Here is an 18,555-nt window from a genome sequence, read left to right as displayed (position 1 = left end):
CGGCGCTTTCTAAATCGACGCGAACCATTGGAAACGTCGCGTCCCATCACAGATTGGCAAATTACTGGACGAACGAAGGTGAAATAAACGTAGTTGGACCGTTTTCCGGCTATCAGAGTGATTTCATTGAATTGTCCGTGACGGACACAAAGATTCGTGTACAGAGTTTCACCGACAGATCACAAAATTACAGCCGATTTATTCCGCGGACTAGCTCGCAAGGTTTTCCGCAAAACCGCAAATCCACTCCCCGCCATAACGCTTTCTATCGTTATCCGTGTTTGTTTCTCGTTTTGCTATCAGACGATTGTTTCTATCGGTATTTTCACCGAACCACGACGAGTTTTTTTTCCTGGAGAAAGTCTAAACCTATCGGGTTTTGCCCGATTTTAACGAGCATCGAAAACATCGTTTTAATTCGTTGTTATAGCCGAGTCTTGTTATATCTATATTTGTATCGGCGAATTCCGGTCTAACCGGGGTTCTTTTATTTTGTTGGATATATTATTCGTGCTGCTCTGATGCGCACGATGCATTCGCTGCGGCCGGAGAAGTGGCCACCAGAAATTAATTGTTTGGAACTACAGTTATGCATGGAATCTGTGTCAGGATGGACTATAATTTTCAACGCTCTAATATGATCCTAGAGCGACATTTGTAGGTAAGATCCATAGATGATGGATCTTCGTCAAAAAATAAAAATAGTGACACGTTGAGTCAATATCGGTGTCTTATTTAACGCTAGGTTCGTCCTATCGCCCTGAAATAATATTATTTTTCAGATCTTTTGTCTTCTTTGCGATTACTAAACATATACAAAAATTTATATTCCCTGTCATACGACTTCAATCGCAACTATGTTTATGTAAAATATGTTTAGATAACACAATACAGGTCAGTAGTTCTAGTGTTAAATCAACGTCATAGATATGGAGATAGAAAATATTTGCCAACGGATTGAATAACCGACTGGGAGTAATCCTGCACGGGATGTTATAGAACTAAACGGGAACTAGAGTCTCCTTTTACGTCTAATGGCGAGAAGGGACCTTAATTTAAGCACCGCCGACTCCGTTTTCTCCGGTTTGTCTTATAAGGAAAGGAAAGTTTCAGGCGTCAATTCGTTAATCCAAGCTCTTCGGGCTAGAATGTGTACACGTAAGCCTTTTCAGCTAATATACGCATAGCCCGGTCTGGTTATGTAACGCCACGCGTCACGTGCAATGATTCCTGTCTGTTATAATCGTCGGGTGTAATATGCAACGCGAGATCGCGAGAATTCAGCGTCGCCTAAGCCTCCTGGCCCGTTCTCAAGATCAGCAACCTCGTTTCGTGACATAACGTCTCGCCTTGGTAAGGTAGAGTGGTTCGTGTTCGAGTTTGTAATTCATTAAACGACGGATCGTTTGTTCCGATTAATCGATCGCGTGGTTCTCCTTTAACGTTCTGCTTTGACGCTCGATTAGAACGGGTATCGTTGAAACGTATCAGACGCTACAGACGCGGCTGACTTTCAATGGTAGTACACGATGTCATTGACACGTAAAAATCGCGCGACTGAAACAAGCTTTCTCGTATAAAGGAGAACACGACTGTTTACACTTGTGGATCATAAACAATTAGCATCGGGAAAGGTGTGAGCCAACCTTTACCGGAGTTGATTGCTACGAAAACGTCTGCAATCTACTTTGACAGATACGACGGACCGTGTGACCGTCGACCTCCTTTTCCCGTTCGTTCTGTTTAATTACCAAAGGTCTTTAACTAATTGCAATAATATTACCCCATTTTTCCTCAAACGAAAACAAAGAGATCCATGAGAGAGTTTTCAGAAAGAGACTTGACCTACGGCCTACCGGCTTTCTACATATTTGGAACGATTTTACTCATCCTCGATGATGAGGTAACGTGAAAGCGTCTCATCGAGCCTTATCACCCTCGAGATTAACTCACCGATGAAATAACCGCCGATCTGTCTCGTTTATATGAGGTAACGACAATTCTATTCTGCTAATGTTGCCTTGTGCTAACCTGCCGAGAGAGCTAACATTTTTAAATGACCTTTCCCATGACACAAGTGCGCGCGTTCGCGTTGTTGCTTCAACCTACGGGTAAATATCGAAGTATCTGTTAGCACGTAATGCACGTACGTTCGCACACGTTTGCGAAGTATCCTCTCGTTTGTACGAGTTAGAATAATCTCTCTGCCTCTTTGTCTTTCTCTCTACGGCGCCTCTAAGTTGAAACCTTAACTCCGTGAATCCTTCCCTCGGCCTAATATTTGAGGAATGGCTACCCGCTTAAACCCGCTTCCAAACATCCTGTGTCAATACGACATTCGAAATTTGAACGCTAAGAAACAGCAGAAGTTTCAATACTACAAGACGAATCCTGTTTCTCTGTAAATATAGAAAGTAAAGTTAACGATCAGGTAGTTGAACTCGAGGATTTGAATCGTACTGTCTTCCGTCTCAAGACGATTATTCCGTCAATTGACCCGTGCGGGTCGCGAATGAAGCTGTTTTCTCTAAACACGACTTAAGGAAAATAGCGAAATTGCCTGCGGTGCGTTTTAACGAAGGCGGAATAAAAAATAGCCGATAGAGACGAAAGCTATCGAAAGTTATCGATAGCTTCATTGTACGCTAGTATGGCGCGCTTTTCAATCTCGCCAGTGAAGAGTGAAACATAGAAATACCGTGGCATTCGCTTGGGAATTTCTGATACAGACGTATGTATAATATACGAGGCGGAGGGAGAAAAAGACGCGTATAGAAAGGACGATAGAAAAGGAGGGGCTGACCGCGTATTTGCTTCACTTCCACGAGAGGTTAGCCACCACGTAACCGGCATCGCAATCCCTAATTATGCAACCTTCTTCTTCTTCTTTCATCCAGTCATATCTCCCGCCAATATATTCTCTCGGTTAACTCGGTAAAGCAACGTGAGTTTTCTCACGCACCTGAGTTTCCGAATGCCGAGCTCGGTGCCACGGCATTTCCAACGTTTTGCGCGCTATTTAACGCCCAGTGTTACTACAGCTGCAATCTAGTCACGAAGGACATGCTGCCTTTTCTTCTTATTCAGTTCGTTTCCGATTGCGTGGCGCTTCTTTATCCCCTTTGTATTTCCGCGGGAAAGTGGACCAACGCGAGAATGTCTTGAATTCTCGTTACAAGAATGTTTCCTTACTTTTTACTCTTTGTGTTTTCCTTCGAAGTTTTTTCTACTCTCATTAACTACTCGTCTTAAGATCATTAGAAATATTATACATATACAATCGAGGGTGCTACAATTGAACGGAGATTTGTTTCGCCTACTAAACACTGTAACTTACAGTGACAGATAGACACCCTTAGTTTAATAATAAAACACAGAAGAAACGAGGATCAAACGTGTCGTGTACGCGTATTTCAAAATTTGTATCATTCTTCCCGCGCACGCGCGGTGATGCAACTCGTACCGTAAGACATATCCAAACGCAATAGTCAATTGACTTTCGCGGTCCTCCGATTCGGTGGTTGCGGGAACAATTTCCAAACATTCGATTACGTGAGAATCCCAGCTTGTGTGGCAACGAAGCGATAACGATCGCGAACGTGTCTCGAGTTTCCATGTCCCGATTGACATTGAAACGCGTACAAGGACGACGCGATCTTTGGAATTTCCTTGCACACGCGTTCGTGTTTCTTCGATCGTGTTACGCGGTGTTTCGTTACGTTCGCCGCGTACAGGTTATGTGTGCTTGTGACCGTATCGCTGACACGAACCGGGCAAATCGTGCACATTTCGTTGAAATGCAGTGCATGAAAAAAGATGTGATTCAAGTAACAACAGACGTGCTAAAGTGGCACGAAATGTTCCACGGTTAGGTGATAAAGTTTCGAAACGTGACAGATTACTATTTACGGTATCAGCCAGAAAATCGGTGTAAAAGTAGCATTAAAAGATGAGTTGGATATCAAATGTACTGTACTGTCTTGATAACTGGCGACTGGATACACATGTAACGAGTTAGTCAGGGAGGATTTACATTAAAAATTTGACGTTAATATAGAATTGTATAGAAGGATTGACTTACACGATGCTAGCCAATGTGCAATTCGAGATATCGAGATTTCAAAGTCGCTAGGTTATATATATTATATAATATATTGTAGAAACAGTTGAATGGCTAGAATACTATGAATGGCTAATACAATGGCTAGAAAAAGTATTTGTAAATACTATATCTGTATATTATTTTCCAATGAAGCGTTTTTTATCAGGTTCTATATTAAATTTTCATAGTATCAAATGTTTTTTGTAGTCATACGAAAGTACTATTACTATAAACTTAATGTAGTTGAACCTAATTAATTAGCATGTAAACGCTATAATGCAGTGGTGTGTAGATGCTTTCGCACTGTACGTATACATATAACGAAATTCCATCTACCCAATTTCCATTTATCGAAATGAAAGTTTAGCTAGTGCTCGATTAAATGACTCGCTATTAAAGATGAATCAATTTATCTGAACTTCTCTATTATATAAGCGAAAAATCATAGGTAGTGCGGAGGGTGAGTGAACTCAAATTACATGAACTTTGGCTGTCAATGAATATACATGCATACGTTCTATTACTTTACTATTACTACAACGCCGTTTCGCCCTAGGCATTTCAAGGAAACGATGGGGATAGCGGTGGCCAGGTAACAAGGCAGAACGTATATTCCTATAATACTTATAATTCAAGGAACATGTTATATAGCAAAAATTGCGTATATTATCCTGGGAAAGTCACGCGTAAACTTTTCACGCGAATGGATGTTACGTTACACGTGGCTCCTGGCACTTGTTTTGCAACGTGAAAATATTCGCAATATTTATCGCTTGGCTTAATGGTCCTCTATCGAGCGTTCTATTCACGCAAAACAAATTGCACAAATTCTCTCTCGCAACGAACGATGATTTATAGATTCTTTATTAGACGTTTCTCAAACAGAACGAAGACTTCTTTTTTATATCGTTTGACGTTTACGCACGAGAAACTCCATTTAAACGCATACACAGGTTAAAAAGCAAAGAGAACAGCGTTCGTTCGTTGTAGTTTTTTGTCGTGCCACTTCCCTCGCCTAAGTGGTTCAGCCTTGAGTAGGTAAGCCGGGTAATTGTAAACAAATGGGGTGATCGACCTCGATGTCTGAGCCTTGAGAGTCGCTCTCGGAATTCTTGATATTGGGAAGCATTGAACTGTGCGATTCAGACGACGCGACACGCGCTAGACACGACGTGTAATCGTCTGGCGGACGACTGATCCGCGATTAATCACATTCAACGTTTATCATGCATGTTTCGTGCTCCTATTACCGTTTCGTTCGCGTTAACGTTAAAAGGCTGACACAATGCTCGGTTTCGTAAGTCGCGACACGGCTGTCGGAAAAATCTCGCGGCAGAAAAGTGTAGGTTACGGGATTGACAACGAGAAAATCCCAGAATTGTGTTGACACGTGCGTTTTGCTGCGAAAGCAGAGCACGAGTGTTGTCGAATATCTAATTACGAATAGGAAATATCAATTTCAAACGTATGCTTGTAGTTCAATCTCCCTTCAAGTATAAAGAATTCAAATATTATTTCTTTTACATAATAATTAATCTTCGTAATCAATCATTTAGTTGTTATGAAAATGATCTGCAAATTATATTTTCGCGATGTTTAAGTGATTTTTTTCTAAATCGAACGATTAATTAGTCAACTGGTCAATAATGTGTTTTATTTGATTACATATGTATATAGAGAAATATTTAAATTATATCTATGGAATTTAATATTATATCTATGGAATTACATAGAAATTCTAAACGACGAAGTTGGCAATTAACAGGAGAAAGCCACTTGCAAAATCCACTCCAGCGATTTCTCTACACAAAAACGCGTTATCAACAGATGTGGATCTATTTCCGCGAACTATGCAGATCGTAAGTTCCTCTAGAAAAATTGATGATTTCCCTCTATTTCACCTACAATCGTATAACGCAAGCGAATCATAAATCTGACTTCATCGTCGATGTAACAAATTCTTTGGTTACAGAAAGGACGCTTCTATAATGAGGAATCTGTATAAATCAAACTCGTATAATTTCCAAAGGAAAAGCGTCTGATCATAAAACCAATCCTAACATTCAACCCTACAGTGGTTAGACAGGAAATTCGTCCTTGGAACAGTATTCACTTATGATAAGCCGGGATCAACTTATTCGAAGGAATCTGTATAAAATCACAGGATTCTACGAATCCAACTTCGCTTGAGATATCGATGGTCGTAATCCGACTTAGGCTTGGTGTAGACATAACGTCGCGTCCTGGTTGCGATTTCGTAGTGGCGATGCTATACAATTCGACACTTTCATATTTTTCGCACTAAAACTACATCACTTGCATTGAATTTAAGATCCCTGTGATTTGGAAAGATTTATATTTCTATCAATAACGCGATGAACACTGTCGTAGAATTCTGTTATTGACAAGGTAAAACTATCGAATTACGCAGCGCAGTACCGCTGCGAAATTGCAACGATATTGCGCTGTTTGCCTGCGTTAGACTTTCAGAGTCAGTCTCCTTCTTCAACGTTTCCTTGAAACGCATCTACTGTTAACCACTTTCGAGAATCGCCGTTGGAAAATTGGCTCGGTTTTTCCATGGATCCGGTCACCGTGGCGCCGGTAAATAAAAGTGAAATTGTACCGTTGGTTCGCGTGGCCTTTGTAATTTGCGACTGTAAACTATAACTTTCACTAGGACTTTCGTCGGTTCTGTCGAAAGAGCGGCGTCCCTCGTCCACGTTGAAATATACGCGAGCCATTATTGTCATCCGTACGCGGGCAAAAGCGAGAGCTGTGTCGTAATTGCTGACGATAAAATTTACGTTGCTGTACCTTTCGAGTATTTACGCGTTTACCTTATGCCTTTAGCAAGGAAAAACGTCTGAACGCAGTTAGGTTTAGAATTCTGTAGTAATCCGGCGAAGTTAATGAACGATCGGCTTAACTGTTATGTTATCGCCGTGGTTAATTAAAAAAAAACGCGGAAATTGAAACACGCGAGAGGTTTGCCATCGGAGTTATCATAAATTTTAACACTGATCTTATTCGGATAGACCTTTCGCCTCAGAGATTTCAGATTCAGTCGAAAATCATTAATTAGTACGCTGCGTTGGCGTGGACCGTTAAGAGAAAACGAAATCGTTGACGATTTATAATTTTGATAGAATCTAATGATATACAACTTGAAACGAATTACACGTCGTAATTTTTATTTTTCATAGCTTCGAGTTCCTGCTGATTTCGTGCGAAATACATCGATCAATTATCAGGAAAAGGAACAGAAACAACACTATGCAATAAAAGCTGGTGAAGACTGTTATTGCACGAGTTATGGAAAAATAACTAATTAGAAATTATTAAAATTTGAATAATTGGCAAAATTGATACAATAATCATAAATTTAATCTATTTGTTGATAAGTATCCTAATATTTATGAACGAGAATATATATGTACGAACCCCATGCCCCCCAAAAAATCTTAACGCAATTACTCTGTTATCTTCAAAGCGTAATATATTTGTTATCGACTTCGTTTAAAAAATCATGTAATCTAAAATTCTTAATGTACATCAATCACCGAATATCAAAATTTCAGTAAAGTTAAAGCTCCAAAGATATTTGGTCGGGAGTGTGTAGATTTAACCTAACGATTTCTCTCTGGTCGCAAATAATGAAATAACCGAGCAGTGTCATCTCTTGTTCGTCGAAGAGCACTCGATGAAAATTTTGCTCGTATCTGGATATACAGATAGACCTTGTCCAGCATCCGAGGTTCCGAATGTCGAAAGGAATGCTCGATCGGACAGGCCGATGTCTTGGGACGCGCATACCGGTACCAACGGTCGCGTATCCATGGTACAGCCGCATCAAGAGTACAACCCGAGATAATCGCGCGGCGAGTTCTTAAAGGACGACGTATCTCTATACTAAGCCAATTTAAATACCTTTCCGCGGTATAGTGGCTTCTTTTCCTAGGCCTGGTTGGAAGCTCGCCTCGGCACTGTATAATTATACGTGGGTTAATAATGACTTACGAACTGCAACCAGGCCTTCTTGTTCGTTTGTTTAGTGCCACCGATACGTGGTTGCACCGAGGCCAGCCACGATGTTGCATTAAATTGCATCGCGCTAATCTACCGATCGTTCTGTCTCTTTCTCTCTCTCTTTCTCTGGTTCCTTATGCACGCCGCAATACCAGCAGAAAGATATTTTTTAAGCTACCACAAGATAGGGGGAGGAAATTTTCTCCCGCGTCACGAATGTTGCTCGATTGTTGATTCTACTGGTTGAACGTTTTCGTTTTCGTTGGTAAGGAAAAGGAATTCCATCGTGGCTGAATCATCGAGCTACTACGAGTCGCTGGATTCTGTAGCTTTAGCCCGTTCTATAGCTTTCATACGTCTTTTACCGCTATGATGTTGATTTATCCAGCGAATTATTAGACACGCATTAACCATGTGCTTTTCCCAGCTACCTATCCATTATACATCATACAGATATGTTTACATTTAATTAGCGCGATATGTAAATACGTGGTTATCGTGGATAACCAGTTGCTCGTGAAATTCTGTTAGATTCGCGCAAACGAGCATTAACACGACCGTTAGTAACAAATATCACGGATGAATGGCAAATCGAGCTTTTAAACGACGATTACGTACGTCAGGTAAGTGTACTCGAGTAGCTATCCAGCAATTTGAAGCTTGTAATATCGAGCATTAATACCGAGAATCATTACAGAGAAGGGAGTTATTAAAGAGCTCATTCTTTTTCTGTCGATCCGTACAACTTCGTGGCTCAACATCGTTGTTGCATCTGATGTGCCGGGACTATCACACGCTCAAGTTTTTCTCCGAAAACGATGCAAGTAGGACGTTATTCTTCCTTTATTCTTTTCTCTGGCCTGAATTTGCTCGGCGATGTTCGGCGCGTTAAATACAGCGGATCTGTCTATCTTTTTCCTCTCCTTTTCGTAGAAGGAATATATATTCCTGAGAATGTACGCGTATCTCGTAGAAATCACGATACTCTCTTCACCTGCTCACGTTGAATCGCGCCTCGTATTCCTTTTACACGTTTCGCATCTCGTCTACCATCACTGGTGCAATTAGAGTAACAAGTAAGAAAGCTGATATTGCAAATAAATGAGTCAAAAATATTGGAAAATAAAGATTTTTACAATTGAAATATTCTGTGATATTTTGCTAGAATCGGAAGATTATTTTATTACCAATATTTTGCCAAATAAACAATACTCTTTTCTCTCTCTGTTAAGTTTAAATTGTGCTGTTAGTTGAAAGAATCGATATGTATTTTATTTTCTTTTTAATTAAATTTCTTTCCAGGTTCTTCGAATGATCTAATATGAACGAATATCTTGAGAATATAAATGAGCGTAAGTCGTGTAAAATATACGTATCTAGAGTGTACAGTGTGCCACTATTCGAAGCGTACACACGTGGCTTGAATGGAAATTACTACGCGGACAGTGTAGCAGGAAACGTATCGGGTCAAAGGTTAACATTGTGTTTAACTATTGATGCTTTCAAGATCGAATTTTTTTGAGGTAAGATTAATTTCTTATCAATAATAGGAGCACGTTTCTTCTTACATTTTATCGAATGAGATATCCTAATAAAAGATGAAGCTTCGAACGTATAAGTTACAATTATAAAACCCAATTTACAATTTTAACGTAGCAATGCTTTAATTACGACTACTTCGAAAAATACTGAATATGTAACTCTATAATCGCGTATTTCTCGTAAACAGCATAACGAAGCCAATGTAAAAGTTTCAACTAAATCAAAGACACGAGGAGGCAACCTTACACTCTCCTTTTCAGTTGAATATTACTGAAACACTTACGCAATTCCCCCTTAGCGATATGTTTTATGTAATTGAACTACTGAACACTTGCAAAACTTTAATCGCAAATATCTTAAAAACGGAGGCTCGTACTGAAAAACCCTATTAGGATTTTGCAACGCTCAACATGCGCTATAATTTGCACCTAGTCATTCTAACAACGATTTTCGTAGCCGTCCCTTCTCCGTATTAACTACGCGTGTTATTTGAGACGAAAATTATAAGAATATCTATAACGTTCGAAGCACTCCGGAATAATTCCCATAGTAATTAAAAAATTCTTCGATCGAGAGAAGATGAGAAATATAAGACGATCTTAAATTTTCAAAGACGTTCGATGAACACAAAAAGTTGGTAGGATCGTTGAAGCAAAGAGAAACATGAAGTCCCGAGTGTAACGCGCCTCTCTCATTATCGTCTTCCCCAATGCATGACGCTATGCTTGATGCACTGTTATTGCCGTGTATCGTATACACGGCCCTGGCATAATGACTGTAACCCGCCGCATAATCCTGTACTCCTCCCTTTGTCGTCGTACGCCTCGAAACACACCGAGGCACTTGAATCGATGAATGTTAATCCGTGTCAAAGAGCACTTACCGCGGAAGCGTTCGGGTATTTCGCGGCTTGATATCGCGAACACATCGTCATCCGTAGACGTTTCCGTAGCCGTGGATGCTGCTGCGAGTAATTGCATCGAGGATCGGTTTAATCGCGGAAAGCACGGTTTGTTCGTCGAAAGGGGTAAGAATGAACAATGTAAATAGGAATTGTGACGCCTATGGAAGATATCTTCTTTTCCTCTGAGCTAATGAGTGATAAGTGCAAGCAAATAGGACGTACCTTTGTATAATTCATTGCAACATTTCATTTGTAATCTCTCTTATCACTTTATGTTATTGAATACTAACTGTAAGTACGCATCTGTTTAAGAGGCAGCAACGAACCTTTTTCCTCGCTACACATTTTCGTCATTTACGCGTACGTTGCAGCCACACACGAATGTACTGATATAAGATGAAAGCGTCTTCCTCGTCGTTCGACGTTTTAATAATGAGACAAAATATATCTTACCGTACGCTTCGTAGACTGAACATCGGTGTAAACGTTCACACCTGTCGTCACACCTAATGGGCCACCCTTATGCTTTTACGAAGCGACGTTTCGTGGACAGCGAGTCTTAAGGATGGTAGAATAATTTTTTGCTTTGTTGGAAAAGAGCATAAAAATTCTCACAAGTATAATTTTCTTACGTACATCGTCGGAGTACTACTATCAGATAAGGTTAAGATTAAGGACATAAAATAAAAGTGAAAAGAAGAGAGATATTCGAAAGCTGGAAAAGTTAGTAGAAACTAGTAGAATATCTATGTGCGCACGGAAAAGGGGGAATCAGTCTCCTAAGAGGATGAAGAAATAAATTTCTATAAAGCATCGATAAATGCCAATCTCGCGATAAGCAAGAAACGAATATTCTTCGTAACAACGATAATCCGCCGTTCGATCGACATGCGCACGCTCATAAAATTTTATCGCGCTGTTATATCCTCCTGTGTCTATAGATGTTCCACGTTGTTCATTATACAGCATGTTTTCATAATCGATACGCTTCTTATCAATGTACTTTAAATTAATAAGACCGAACACGACCGCGTTTATAGGAACAACCGTCCACTATATATCCACTCTGTGGGAAGGAACAACGATTTTCTGCTGCGTCTGCTGAAACCTCTCGCAGTTCGGGCTCGTGATTGATCAATTCCTTAAAAACGAACACCGTGACTTCTATAGACCATAGGATACACAGAGGCCGAGGAACTAGAAGTGGTGGTAAAAACGCTTGTGTAAAAGGAGGGTAAGTGGGCTTTATGCTCGCGAATGACTTCCTCTCGATCGATCTTCCGGGTTCGTACGGTAAATGCTCGTAACCGATATCGTTTCCCCGAGCTCCGACTCTCTATTGTGCTCTGAATGCTCTCTCGTATGAGAGCATACAGAGAACGACAGAGAGGGGACGAAGGATAGGGACCACGTGCTCTCCAAGTATCCAAGTTAGCGCGGCTACACGGTTTACATAAATCGTGGAATTTCTTCGTGGAGAAATTGCTACGATTTTGTCGACCCCTGGTACGTTCGTGAGTATACAAATCATGGACCAAATGGATTTCAGATATTATTTTAAAATATTTCCGCCAATATTGCGGAACAGCCGTAAAACAAAATAAATCCTCTGCCTCCGAACGTTTTTGTAGCGCAGTGGATCTTCCGGGTCTGTCGAGCTCGACCATGGAGAGTTTTATGTTTTGCGATCGAGCGAATGTTAACCGTATTATGCAGACTTTTTCTCCCGATGGAAAGCAACGAAAGCATTCGCGATAGAAAATGAAGAACACGCGAGAAAAACGTGACGAGTTCATTTTTGCTAATCTCCTGGTTTCCTTGCCACTTGGTATCTAAGATAGATAGAAAAAGAAACTGGTAGATTCCAGAGATAAATCAAGTAGAAAATCAATTTTAGTATGTTAAGTGGGATGCAAAGATGCATATTTAATCCGACAACGAAATAAAAAGACAGTTTTGATAAGATCGATAGATGGCTAAAATTATAAGATTGATTAATGAATTTTCAAATTCTTTATAACGTTCTTTTTTACCTGAAAATATTTAAATCTTTAAATACTTAAACTCTAACTATCTTCGTTTCCGACATTTCCTTAAGTCTTGGTGAGTTTACGACCAGTGTCTCGAGAGAACATCATTTTCCCTATAAAATGGCTCATGACGATATTTCTTCGATGTAACCGCGCGTGTTAACCGGAGATTAAGCAATCAAATTGATAGTTTTGAATCTCGAAGTCATTTGCAATGAAATTGGAAACCTAGTCTATAGACGGTATAAACATCGGTACATCGGGCAGCACGCAATTAATTACTGTCACCCGTTTTATGAGAAACAGAATCGACGTTACATGCATCACTTCCGTCCAGTCGATCTTCCGGGTTCCACGTAAGTAACGAGCAGCCCGATTCACCGGTATTCCGTAACGACCGACTAGTAGAACGAGTTTCGATTCGGTACGACGTTAAACCGAGTGATCACTCAGCGATCTTTCTGCTGGATAAATGCGTAAACATTATTGAAAAAGATGGAAGTATCTTTTCATTCATATTTACCGCGCGCTCATTTATGAAACGGGTCGATCCTTCCTAAGCTAATCGTGAAAATACCTAAAACGAACGAACGAAAATCTTGTCCACGTTATTGCTTAAAAGCTGAATTCGTAATCTTCCCTTTCTATTTACGAATATTCCGATATAATAATATGCCATTTTATTGTCCAATGCCCTATATTTGATACAAAGCGTGTGGTACTCGAAGCATACGTATATTCGTTTCTAAGAAGAAAAATCGTTTAATATACTACGCGATATGCTATACACATTGACGTAGAAATACACTATAAATGTTGTAAATTGGTATCAATCGTAAAAGTCGATAACAATTTCACTAAAAGCACTTGCACGTTTGTAAAATTAATCAGAATAAAAAATCTGCTTTTATTTCTGCAGATCTGGCAATACTGGTGTTAAAACATTCGAAATATTCAATTACCCACGCGCTATAGAACTGCATTTATTTAAGTTTTATTTAATACCCAATCGATTTACCGTAAACCGTAAATTCCTATTATTCGAACGAGAAATCCTAACTAATTTGAAAAGTCAATGAGCTCCAATTACGTGAACCACTTATGACTCAACCAGTTCGAATAAATGCGGTTCTACTAGAAAATCTTGAGGCAAGATTTTTCCATGGAACCGCGTTACGCGACACGGTTCAAGTTCGTGTGGGCCACTTCCGATCGATCGGTCTTCCGGGTTCCATGTAAGTAATAAATGCTCGACTTGCCGGTAACCGATATCGCCCAACGAGTAAAACTCGTTTCGGTACGGCATAAGAGGGGCAGGCAAGCAGGGCAGAGGCACTCTCTCATGGATGGCCGTGTAACCCTATAGGAAACCTTTAGCGAGTTTCACTTTGCACGGCTCGCCGTTACCGGACTCGTCCGTGGCTCCTTGTCACCGTGGTACGTAGGGGAACGTAACGCGGGTTGCAACGAGTTTGAGCTGCCTGGTCGGCCAACGCTTCGCCTTTTGCTATCCGTACGCAGCTATCGAGCGCGTCGCCGAGCGAGAGCGCGAGCTAGAGTCGCATGGCCGCGTGTGAATGCACTTCTAACAACGCGAGCAACGCACCGGTCTAATACGAGCACGACTATGGCCTTATTCTTTCGTCAAGAGTGTCACGCTTATCTTGGAAAAATAGAGAGGACGACCGGTTACCGAGTTGTATTCTTGTTCCCCTTTTTTTTCCATCGGTTGCTCCAGTTACACAATGTTTTCTTCTCTTCTTTGAATGAATACTACTTAGAATCTTTGACTTCGTTATGCTCTCTTTTTATTAACTTCGAACGCTTCTCGTCCGAAGTGTGGCAATAACCCTTGGCATTTTATACGAGTAAAATTTTAACGTGTTTCTGATGAGTTTTTAACAGCTTCGCGATTATAGGCAATAGGATAGAACGCTACGAAAGTTTCGTACCGCTGCTAGTTGCGCGCAGTTCACGCGCGATTCGTTGCTACGAATCCTCCGCGTAACTACGGAACGGTGCGAGCGTTCACTTTAAAGTCTATTGTAATCAAAAAATAACTGTTTCCACGGATGCCTAACAGCAATCGTACGCTTTCCTCGGTGTACAAGTAATACGTGGCACGCCGTCTCGTTCGCGGTAGCTGTCTACGACCGTAGAATTCGTAGCGACACACGATCGCCAACCGGAGATATCCGTGGTAGGCGCGAACGAAAGTCGATAAATTCTTCGTAATCCCGTTTTCTATATGTGCTTCGCGCCACTCATATCGAGCATCTACTTTTTCCACTGAAATACCAACGCTCGCTCCGACTCGTATCGTGCTTCTCGATCGCGCCTAAAGCAGAGTGCCTCTGTTACGTGTCGTCGTCGCAAAAACCAAGAAGGATAAGGAAGAAGAAAAAGGCCAGGTACAAGAAGATACAAAACAAAGAATACGCACGTACGCTACATGTGTGTTTGATATAAAAGAAAAACACTGTTGGTCGGTAGAAATATCATTGTTCACGCGTATCGTGAATTATCATCGTAACGCGATCGACGTGATCTAGGAAGATGGTGATTTTTGTTTTTCTTTTTGTTTTTAAATCGCGAATCAGTATCGTCGTGATCGGATCGATACGAGCAAATACTGCTTGCCGTAGCTTCTGGTTGATGTATCGATTCCACGTTTCGCTTTTCCGTGTGGCAAGGACACGAAACAAGACGGAACAGCGTAGGTCCCTTTTCAACGCGGGGATGCACTTTGGATAAGCCGTGGAGGGATCGAAGACAGGAGGGTAACGCGGCTGGAATTAATGCGGAATGACTAAGCGACTGCTTAGAGGCCGGAACCGAGAAACGAGCGTTTCATGCGCGTATGCTCTATTGATAAAATGTTCTTCCTCGTTGGTACTGGTATATCGTCGTACTACGTATCCTCTGCATTTTCGATGTCTCTTACGCTCGTTATGTAATCCCGCGCTCTTTCACGTTGCCTTCCTCGTGTTTCGGCGCCTTGCCATAGGGCAACCAAGGTATGCAGTCGCGGTGTAAGGCTCGAGAGGGCGTGTTCCCTTGCTGCTCGGAAGTTTAATCCATAGATCGTGTGTTACCACTGTAGCCTCGCTATTCCGTGTTACGTATTACGTTGGATCGTTACGTTGCTTTGCTACGGGCGTTCTTCTATGGATTTGTTGTTTATTATACGGGAAAGATGATATCTTCGAGGTGAATATTCATTTCCGAGCTCAGAATCGTCTGCTTCCGCCCGTGATGCCTGTGGTATCGCGTGTTTACGTAGAACACAGGATTTTTAAAAGTCACTTGGAGTCAAAAAGAATTTACAGTACGATCGTGTTACGATGACATTCTTACGAATAAGATTCGGATAAGATTTTTGAATTTTGATAACATCGTCTGTAATTACGGGATTAAAGTTTAATAGAGACGAATCGATTGGAATTAAATCGGCTGTGTAATCCTTACCGATGTAAGTACGATACTATAATTAATTTCTAACAAAACTAACACGTAAGAAGATTCTTCGAGTAAAGTCATTATTATATCGAAGAAATTGATAATTGGTAAGAATCGATAAGAATTGCACGAGTTCGCTTATCTCGGTTAACAAATTAAAAGATACATCGAATGAAACAAAATTTCCGATATAATTCCAATCGCATTACGATAATCCAATAATACCAATACATAACGTCGATATCACAAATGTTCGCTCCAAAGTAAACTAACATTCCAAACTAAAATTCTCGCTAAACAACGAAGTAAAATACGATCTCGTTGTTGGTAAAGGTGTCGATATGCAGTGCGGGTAGCCGATAAACTCGAAATACGCGTTTCGTTGCTATTTGTGATCAGTTTTTGTGGCCTTCGGTAAATCGGGTGCGTCATTCTGATATTCAAATGAACCTGGGACACCAGTGGTGAAGATAGCTAACGACGAGCACGCGAAAGCGAAGGACAAAGACAGAGAAAAGGGGAGAGGGAGCGAGAAGAGGAGAACAGAGGGGGGTTAGGAAGAGAGAGAAAGAAGAGGAATAGAGAATGACCGCACTTAGGTCCTTTCGTTACGGAGCAGAGGAATAAGCCTCGGTCAATGGCTGCGGTATCCGCAGGTTCAAGGAAAGCGGGCTGGTCCGATTCGACATCATGTCGTTCATGGGGAAACCGAACAGGTGACGCGCTCATGAAAATACAGGTTAATAGAATACCAACAGCCACGCTTGGAAACGTTTTAAAATGGATATCGTAAAACATCGATGTACATGGAATATCGACAGGGAAAAATATTATAAAATAGCAAAATGGAAGAATTTGAGGATATTGCTATTATTAGAAAGGAAAAATTGTCGCGTGATAGATTCTGCGATAAATCAATTCGAAAAGCGTCGAAGAATCGTACGTGGTCGTTGAAATAGAAATCATATACAGGAAACAGAGAATCATATTAAAAGGTAATTATAATACGATAATTGTTTCGGTGTTATTCGCATCATTATGGCAACAAATCTCACGGTTGCGAGTGCTTTTATAAAACCACTAATAAGCGAACCTAACCGAGGTTCGTAGAAGCTTATCGATCACATACGCGAAACAAACTAGCAATTTTCTCGTCGCGTAGAAATTGAAAGATTCGATTACGAGCGAAGTGGCGGGCACAACGCCCTATGCAAACAGCGATCGCTCGATGAAAATGCCATCGCGTTTCTTCTTTTTTTTCTTTCCTCGCCTCTATGCTACACCCTCGAACGTAGATTATACGCGTATCTCGCAAACGTGGAACCCGAGATCTCAGATTCTTCCATGGTACAACCGTGGTACAAGCTCGATTCCACGTCGAGAGAGTTTTCGAATACTGTGAAATCGATTCGCGGAGGCACAGGAAGTGGGCGCGTTTCTTCGATTCGCCGTAACGTTCCGTGAACAAACATCGAACAAAAACGGGGTAAAATCATAAGCTTCGAGAACGAGTGGATCGGACGAGATGCCGGCTCTCGGATCGCGCCGACTTTCTTGCCTCCGTACCTCGAGGACACTTTGACGAAGTCCGCGTGTATCGCCGCCAGTCCCCCCGCTGCATAGCAACAAACCGATCGATCGAACCGCGAACATTTTCACGGAAAAATTTCTCGGTCCGTGTACGTCGGCTAGTGGGGCGATTGGCGGTGTCGACGAAAGCGAGAACGAGAGCCACACGAGAGGCTTCGAGCCTCCTCATGGGACGCGACTAGCTATCGATCTAAATGTTTCCCATACCGGTGCATGAAGGCGGCAGTCGACATGTTACTATCCATGGGGTGGTTCCATAAATCGCAGCCCTTCTACGGCAACACGGCTTTTTAACACACGCCCGTTTTCCCGCCGTGGCAACCGTTTGATAGCGTGATTTCCGTGGAGAAAAGGCACGTTGCAGGACGATCCCCGGGACGATTATCGCGCTCTTAACGAATACTCTGTACGTACTGCCGAACTCGTTTCCCCGGGGGAATTACCGGCGGATGAAATCGGTCGTGGATGGCAACAACCGTTTGCCAACACCTGCACGACTTGGCAGGTTGAAACCGTCGGCTGAACTGAAGTCAGAATGCGCATTCGTCGGTTTCCATGGTAGTGGCCGACAATGCTGGTGGTGGTGGTTGGCGACGGTGCAGGAGGCGTCGGCGGCGGTGATGGTGGTGGTGATGGTGGTGGTGGTGATGGTGGTGGTGGTGGTGGTGGCGGTGGTGCAGTGGAGGAGCCCGGTAGCACCGACGATGGTGGGGATTGACAGAACAAACCGTCTGGCCGGCTCTGGCTGGTCTGGCGCGTTCACAACCAGGTGCTGCCATGGAACCTAAGGTTCTGTTCACATGATAGCCTCTGGTCCAATTGTTTTCGCCCATCGAACACGCGGGACACACCTGACTCTGCTGCGGTTTCGTTTTATACGCAGTCTCGTTCGAACGTTA

At 41.8% G+C, this 18,555-nt stretch overlaps 1 protein-coding gene across 2 annotated transcripts in view; it reads right to left on the bottom strand.

Annotated features, from left to right (window-relative positions):
* LOC117236898 overlaps window positions 1–18,200 on the bottom strand; it is a 37,404-nt gene extending 19,204 nt beyond the window's left edge. For both annotated transcript variants that reach the window (XR_004493917.1, XM_033500298.1), the window contains exon 1: window positions 17,864–18,200. Coding sequence is in view for 1 of the 2 variants with exons in the window: in XM_033500298.1 (XP_033356189.1) it covers window positions 17,864–17,901 (38 nt within the window). In the remaining variant the exon portion in view is untranslated. The remainder of the gene's footprint in view (window positions 1–17,863) is intronic.
* Window positions 18,201–18,555: the final 355 nt, after the last annotated feature.

This window comes from Bombus vosnesenskii, unplaced genomic scaffold (genome assembly GCF_011952255.1).
Source record: "Bombus vosnesenskii isolate JDL3184/JDL3185 unplaced genomic scaffold, Bvos_JDL3184-5_v1.1 scf7180000013352, whole genome shotgun sequence".
NCBI lineage: Eukaryota > Metazoa > Arthropoda > Insecta > Hymenoptera > Apidae > Bombus > Bombus vosnesenskii.
The sequence above is the reverse complement of the archived record's forward strand: the minus strand, read 5'-3'. Positions and strand labels throughout refer to the sequence as shown.